This window comes from Poecilia latipinna, unplaced genomic scaffold, assembly GCF_001443285.1.
Source record: "Poecilia latipinna isolate Pla-1442-1.1 unplaced genomic scaffold, P_latipinna-1.0 Scaffold248, whole genome shotgun sequence".
Lineage (NCBI taxonomy): Eukaryota > Metazoa > Chordata > Actinopteri > Cyprinodontiformes > Poeciliidae > Poecilia > Poecilia latipinna.
The window spans coordinates 33,929-42,200 of record NW_015112864.1 but is presented as its reverse complement, the minus strand read 5'-3'; the positions used below and the strand labels follow the sequence as shown (position 1 = coordinate 42,200).

The following is an 8,272-nucleotide window of genomic DNA, read 5'->3' as shown; positions in this document are numbered from 1 at the left end:
ATAAGTAACATTAGCATTTATTGGAAAGTTGCAAAATATGAATGTTTTTGCTGAACATAATGGTTCTGTAATGGTATTTATGAATATCAAAATATAAATATCAAATACCCATGTGCAAGTGTCATGTTCATTAATAGCATTTGTAGTGCTATTTGTAATATAGAGTAAAGAAAGGAAATCAAAATGTAACAGGTGAAAAAATAAAGTATACATGAGATTCCTTGGTAGAATCCAGAATCATTTTCTGCACCATTAAATATGACCACACCAGAAATTATTCCCTGTGGTCCTTCAAAGGTAAATTCATTCTTATTAAAGGTATTTTCTTTACCGCTATGCATATACTTTTATCATGTTTCATTAATTACACTTGCATGTATTAATAATGATCATATCTTTCTGGAGTGTGCCATTATTTCCTAGTTCATCCTCCAAGTGTCGCCAATCAGCCAACAACTATAAAAACCTCCATTGTTTTGGACTTGGCTGTGGAAACGTCCACGCTGCCCAACATGTGTGAAAAAGAGCCAAATCTGCTGCACATCATCAGCAGCGATCGTTGCAAACCAAAGGAAAAGCAATTTCTTGCTGTCGGCCATGTTGGTAGCATCACTGGTTTTAGGTTTGTTTCATCGTGTCAGGGGATTGATGGCTACATTGTCAGTGATCGGTCCATGAAAACCTGTTTTATATCAATTTGTGTGAATATAAACCTGAACCGAGATTCTGAGAATTTGCAACAAGCGCTTATTGAATCTGACTGGGTGAATACAAGCTTCTGTAATCACTGACGGTTTGGCTTGCGTCCTGTTTGTGGGTGTGGAGGCTTTAAAAATGCTTATGTGTGACTTCCAGTCAGGACTTGCTCAGCTGCCGCTCTGGCATCTTATCCAGCTGCATTTTTTCCTCCTTTGCTGGTTTAGTCTTGGTCTACCACCATCACTCATCGGTGGGAGTCAGTTTGTGGTTTTGAGTCAGGATATTCTTTTTCGTGTTGTCTTTATCATTTCCTTTGCGTCTGACTTGCGTCTAGAGTGATGACAACTTCCTGTGGTGACTCTGCTTATGACGTAGAAGTTTCCATCACTGAGACTCTGTTTGGAGTTTCTCAGGTAGCAAGAGCATTAACATCCCTAAATCTCCCCATACATCTTTAAACATACAATATGTATCTTTTATATATATATATATATATATATATATATATATATATATATATATATATATATATATATAAAAATAAGATTTTTACATAAAGCTGTCAGTTTGTTATGACAGTATGAAGCGGATAGATCAAGATCACAATCATGTTCTTCTGGCATCTCCCAGCAATAACTGCAGAGACACACTGCCCCGTCAGAAACAACCAATCAGAGCCAGGAGGAGCGCTGTTAATCATGCTTGTGTATCCGCTGCTCACACCCTTGCTCTCTACTACTCTGCAGCCTACAGAGCCTGCCATGAATTGTCATGTTAGCTAGCATAGCCACCAGGTTTACTGGAACGGTACAGTGTTTCTCTGCCATTACCACACTGAGTTTCCTATTCAGCTTAATCAATTAATTTCAGTTCTAACCCAAATAGAAAATATTTTTTTAACACATATCATTCAACTAAAATACAATTAAGAATCTATGGTGCTACTTTAAAATGAATGTTGACAGATGGCTTTCCACAAAATAGCGTGTACATGAGCAGGATTGACAGCGCTAAGCCCCTCCTCCTGTTGTTTTTGGTCTGGAGCTGTGGATTTCTTCAGACAGCAGTAGCAGCTCAGGGTGGATGTGGAGGAGATCGATGTTTTCATAGACGATCTGTCTCATATTATAATGTCACGCCATTGAAACTGTTTTGAAAAATACGTATGAAAACATTTTTTAGAAATGTTACACACTGCAGCTTTGAGGCAGATTTGCACTAAAATGCAATCCATATGTTGATGTCAAAATTAGCTTCATGTGAAAGAGAAACACTGTGTTTCTTTTTCCTCAAGCTAAACGTTTACAGCCTCAGCATGCAGGATGCCTTCCTGGAACATTTGTGCTTTAGGTTATTAAGATGTTGTTCTAATGAGCAACTCATTAGAACAACATTTATTTATCCCTGCAGTGCAGCAACAACACAATTGGGCTGTCAACCTTAATGGAACCATCGTGTTGCGCTCAGCTTGTCCTGATAACTTCACCCATCTCTTCACCTTCCACATGATGAAGCAGGAGGAAATAATGGAGGGTTTTTTTTACAAAGTCTGAAAGTTTGTGTTGTGCAATTGTCAGATGTGCTGAGTCAGAACTTTGCAGATGCACATTTCATAGTAGTTGCAGCTGCAGATGTTTTTGGGTTTATGTTTCCAACACCTTCACACACCTAGGAGTAATTTCTGGTGGAAGTTTGGAAAGGTTTCTGTTTCCAGATTGACTTTGTTTCAGTAATTTTGATGATCTGATTCTTTACATCTCTTTATAGATGCTGTTTAAAAAAATGCTTAACCTTGAATGCCATCAACACGTGTTGATGGCATTTCAAACGTCGGCATCACACTCACGAATGAGTTTGGCTTCAAAGGATTTCAAATCCATTTTAGAGCCTAACATTGGGTTTTAAAAATACACATACTTAAAAAACGTCTTTTTAGCTACCCTAAAAAAGAAAAAGAAAAAAGGAAAAAGTCTCCTTTCAACATTGTTATAATCAGGATTAAAGTAAAGGCTTTACTCACAGTTTGGGTTGTAGCAGTAAACATCCCATTTCTCACTCTTGTTCAGCCTGTATCCGTAGTCGACGATGCCGACTCTTCCAAAGCCGCAGTTGGTCCCGGCCTTGACGATGGGATAGCCGACACGTCCTCTGTCGAACCAGCCGGCGGCACACACATGGAAACCTGCAAACGAGAAGAAACGCCATGTTCTGTTCAGCAGCACCACTGGTCACACACTCAGAGCTGACCGTCCAGAGCTTTCTGTCAGAACCTCCAGCAGCACGGCCCGGTTTGACAAACAGTTTGTGAAAGTCTTTTGGAGAGCATCTGAAGATTTATTTGTTCTTCTTTATGGAGGGGGTTTAGATAACAATCAGTAATCAGCTATAAAACTGACCTCCTGCAAGGTTGCCTTGGAAACCTTGAACTGTAGCCACTGACAAGCAGGAAACCAGAGGATTTTACCTGCACTCTGAAAAGCTGCTGGTTTTTGTTAACCCAGCTTTATGTCACAGCCAGGATTTGATCCTCTGACCTTTTTGCTCTAAGAAAAACAGTCGTACACCTAAAATAGACGTTTTTTTATCCTCTGTATATTGCATTTCTCTAATACACATGTATTATATACTACAACTCTTACCAATATCACACAGTCACACAGCTCTTCATAGCTTCTGTGACAGAACATGTGCAGCTGTAAGTAAGTAACGCTCCAGCATCACCTTCGATCATGTTAGCCAACACTCTTATTGTCACTGATTAACTAACTCCATCGGACATAAAGTCATATTCAATCAATTAGAATACACGTCCTTTAAATATAACAACCTCTAAGCCTGTTTTAAACAAGCTTTACATGAATATTTGTGTTTTTAAAAGTAGTTTTTGATCGGTCTGATGTAATATTCTAATTTTAAGTTGTTTTCCCTAAATGTAAGCTGAAAATCAACATGATCAACAGAAGCAACACAAACATTCATCTGGGTTTAAACTATACAATGTTTCATTTAGTCAAAAAGTTCCAGAAATAAATTGACTTTTCAGCCGTGTGAATTTTACACCTTTCATCCCAACATACACACACCACTGAAAGAGCACCATGGAGGTATATAGGTGTTTCATGCAGAATGATTGATTTCATCATGTCTGAACCAATATGCGATATCAATATGAGGACACCAAGTGACTTGCAGGATTCATTTCACTATATTATGTTTAGAAAATAAAAATCAGAAGCTGAGGTTCAGGCCTTTTGCAAGAATCAGAGAAATAAACCACCAAGCGTCTGGTGCATTTCTTGTTGAAACTATTCTACCTTTGACCCAATGCTGCAACCCATGTGTTTGGATTAAGAAGTTTTAACCCAGCAATTTCTAGAGTGAACCTAAAACCATCTTGACAGGCTTTTACAGTTTATTTGAGACCTTTTAATATCAGCCTGGGCCCAGGAACTCTGCTGCACTCTTGGAAAGACACTGCTTCCCATTAACCTTTAACCTCCCCCTGTGAGCTAAAAGCATTCCAGCGGTTAAGGGACGTGTTGCGTCACTACTGTTCCTCCATCTGATGCCTTTTAAAGAGCAGAGAGAGAATACACACCACCAGGAAAAATCAGGTTGTTGTTTTTACAGCAGAGGAGCCTGGTTTGCTTTAAAAGACACCAAAATGCAGGCGCCGATCTGTGAGTTTGTGTTGTGCTTATGAGTGAAAGGCTGCAGACCTATTTGTCGCGCTGCCTCCAGTTGATCATAGGTGGCCAACGTCCCTCCCTCGTATTTGCAGACAGCCTTGGCCTCTTTGTACGTCAGCTGATACCTCCCTTTGCGTGACTCCCGGTGGTAGACCCCAGCTGCTTGTTCTGTCAAAGAGAAACACGGCTTCTGTCTGGGCATTTACATTAATCATGTTAAAAAATTAAAAAATAAATTAAAAAAACCCTGCTGATGAGTCTGAGCCAAACCAGTTAGTACAATGAAACACATACAAGAGCTCATTTTCCAAAGAGTCGCTCTCATGAAGTGAAACGTGTGGGAAAGTCAGCAGTGTTTAGAGAAACTTTTTTTTTTTTTCTGAGGAAAAAAAACTACTTTGATTGATGTAATAGTTGTGAAAGAAAGTTTCAGCTGAGAAGTTCCTTTACTCGGGATTGTGAGAGGTACGAGGTGAAGTCATTTCCATGCATTCACAGGCCTCTTGCAGCACAGCCAGGCTATAACACACTAGTTGGCACAAACTGCTGGACTCCTTCATGCTCCATTAAAGCCTCACAATGAGCCTTTAAATGAGAATAGCTTTAGCTGTATTCACAAAAGCAGAACATTTCTACAAAAATATGAAAGTAACTGTAAAAAAAACAATTAACAAGAGTAATATCACTGATGGTGAGATCTGTCTGATCGGTTTAATTAAATTCTCCACCCCATCACTGAAGATGAATAATTTCCAGGCTGCTCTGTCAAACAGATATTTAGACGTCACTGTCAGGATGTGTTAGTTATATTTACCGAGCCATATTGAGTTATGAAATATTCCATTTCTGAAGCCCCACGACTGTGCCTCTTTCAGCAGTAAGATGAGAGTCCAGAGCAGAGCCCAGCGGTGCATCCTGAGGCTGACGGTGTGCAGCTGCTCTGTGCAGATGTTCTCTGCCGTTCTGTCCCCTGCTGCTCCGCAGCCGCTGCCTTTTATACACACTCCTTCCTCCCAGGGGAGGTGGCAAATATCCAGCAGAGTGAAATAGTTAAACCCAGCCAGGGTTCTTCATAGCCACCCTGTTTGGCTGTTGATTTATTTATTTATTTATAATTTTTTTGTTTACCTATATAAAGTTTATCGCTTTTACTTCTGTTTTAGGGGAAGTGCTGTGCGGGGGTCAGGGGGGGGGTATACGAGGTAATCCTCAAACTCCTAAATTGTGACACATTAAAAATAACTCCTGCTGTTGCAAATCAAACTGAAACCTGTCCGTCCTCAGTTCAACTTGCCGTGTTTTGTAAATCATGTGCATAAAGAACGTTTTTTTTTTTTTTTTTTACATGAAATGTTTTCACATATTTACATAGATGAAACACTTTGTCTTCAGGATATGATGAACTATTTTAAAAAAAAATAAACAACCATTTGCTCATGTAAGAAAGCATTAAGAACCACAAAGCTGATTACACACGGATGAATGTATTACCCACTGAGGTATTGTTCAGCTCATGAAACATCAGATTAATATCTTCTAGGAGCAGGAAACTATAAGAGAATGAAAACCTGAATTAACATCTGATGGTCACTAATACATTTTGCTTATCAGCGCAATAAATTGAGACAGTTTGTACTGAATATGTTAATATGTTATTTTCTATTAATTTGTCTAATTTTTGTACAGCTTTAGGATGGAGCATTCTGGTCGGTGCTTCCTTTAAGCTGTAGTATTCCGCCTGGATCCTTTGTTGTTCTCCTCATTATTTTCTGTGGTAGAATAACTAATAATTAGTATTTCCAATGAAGAGATTCAGGCATATGCATAAACTAAATTGACAAAAAAAAAAATATATAAAAAAAAAATAAGTTTTTAGTTTGTTTGGAGGGAATAATGAAAGACCATAGACTAAGCCAGGTGGAACACCACAGATCAATTCAATTCAGTGTTTATTGTCTTTGTTAAGATAACAACAAATCACATTTTGGTATCATATGACATAGACATAGTGCAAGAAGAGCAGGCAGTGCAAGTGCAATCCTATAAAGGGCAATAATAATGATAGTAATAGCTGAGTAGCACTGCTATAAAATTTAATCATGATCCATTTAGTTAGTTTGGCTCTCTTTAGCGTCCTCAGTAGAAGAGGCACTGCTGGGCTTTTCCTACTGCTGATGTGTCCATCCAGGACAGCATGACACAGTCAGTCCAGGACCATGAAGCTGGAGACCCCTCCTAACACCTCACTGTTAATGTAGAGTGGTAAGCGACTGGCTGGACCTGAGAAAAACTATACACTTTTATTTTGTTTTTTTCATGTTAAGAAATAAGTTATGACTTTTGCGCAACCAATCTCTTTTCAATTGTTTGCAGATTCATTGTTGTTGGTTATGAGCACTCAGTTTGTCATCCACAAGCTTGGTGGACGGCAGAGCAGTGGAACGTGTAGAGTAGGGGACTGAGCACACAGCTTTGAGGAACCCCTGTGTTGACGCACATGGTGTTGGAGGTATGCTCTCTAACAGGTTTTCCTGCAGGACTTCCCTATGTTTAACTCCATCAAGCTTCCCATCATCTCTGCCAATCTTCTTGTTTCTTCTGAAGAAATGCATCCTGACAGCCTGATGCTGCCACCACCATGTTTCACCACATGGATGCTGTGGTCTTGCAGACTGACGTTGCAGAAGGTGACGCGTGGTTGCCACCACACTTCAGGTTCTTCTGCCAAAAGCCAAAATCTTCAAGGGACCAGAGAATGATGTGGGAGTTTTTCCAAGCTACATTTGTTGAGCTGCCTGTTTCCATTAAATGTTAAATCCAGGGATGCACAATATTATCGGCATCGGCCAATATTATCTATTAAGTGTAATATCATACTTTGACCATTCCATCAAAATAACTCACCAGTATAAAAGCTGTTTTTTTTTCCTGAAAACCAGTGAAAATGATGCCTGCACACAGCATGTTAAATTTGCGATGTTCAAGTGTTGTCACTGCCTTAGAATAAATTTGACATTAAACATAAGTTGAAAGTGTTACGTCAGCCTCCTTTCTAGCATTTGCATTTGGTAGCAGGCTATATTGACAAAGATAATGCAGTGTTTTAATTACACAGTAGAGAAAGCCACACAGTTTCAGTAAGTAGGATATAGGAAACAAATATCGGTATTGGTATCAGTTATCAGCCAAATGAGTTTTAGTATATCGGCATATTGGATATCGACCAAAAATCCAATATCGTGCATCCCTAGATAAATGTGATGCTAATCTTTAACTCACAACAACTTTGCAAAAGAACAACAATGAAGCATACAGAATGACTAATAGTTAGGACAGAGAAAACCAACATGTTGCTCATCACAAGAGGCTCCGAATTTGTGGGTAATAGCATTGGTTCCAAGAAACTCCAGGGAACAAAGGGTTTTAAATTGTGTTTCTGTAAAGAACAGTGCCAGATGTGATTCAGCCCCCCTGCATAGTTTGTCAGTTTACCAGACCATCGGGAAGCGCAGCAGTAACTCTGAACGTGGAGCTCTCCAGATGGTCTACGTCTCCCACATCCCCAGTTCCAAGGTAAATATACTGAGAAAGAACAGGCACAAAAGCTTTTATGGTGGTTAGAAACAAAAATGTCTTCATCCTTAATTTGAATCATTATTACAACTTTTTGAGATTTTTTTAAATCTCTAATTATAATTCTTTTCTCTATTGAACAATAAGTAACAAAAAACATTAGAGCAAATGTTACAATAGAATTTGCTTTAAAAACAAAAATCCATCCATTTTCAAATGATTACCTTATTGTCAGAAATTGTTTTTTTTTTTTTTTTTTTTTTTTTTTTTTTTCTTCAAAAAAATAAAAAAATGAAGTTTTTTTTAGGTTG

The 8,272-nt window shown here is 38.7% G+C and overlaps 1 protein-coding gene across 1 annotated transcript in view; it reads right to left on the bottom strand.

Annotated features, from left to right (window-relative positions):
* Window positions 1-5,440, bottom strand: part of tnfaip6 (tumor necrosis factor, alpha-induced protein 6) — a 12,828-nt gene extending 7,388 nt beyond the window's left edge. The window contains exons 1-3 of the mRNA XM_015032677.1: window positions 5,203-5,440; window positions 4,419-4,556; window positions 2,720-2,881 (exon numbers count right to left, since the gene is read on the bottom strand). Of these exons, the coding sequence (XP_014888163.1) occupies window positions 2,720-2,881; window positions 4,419-4,556; window positions 5,203-5,302 (400 nt within the window). The 5' untranslated portion in view covers window positions 5,303-5,440. The remainder of the gene's footprint in view (window positions 1-2,719; window positions 2,882-4,418; window positions 4,557-5,202) is intronic.
* Window positions 5,441-8,272: the final 2,832 nt, after the last annotated feature.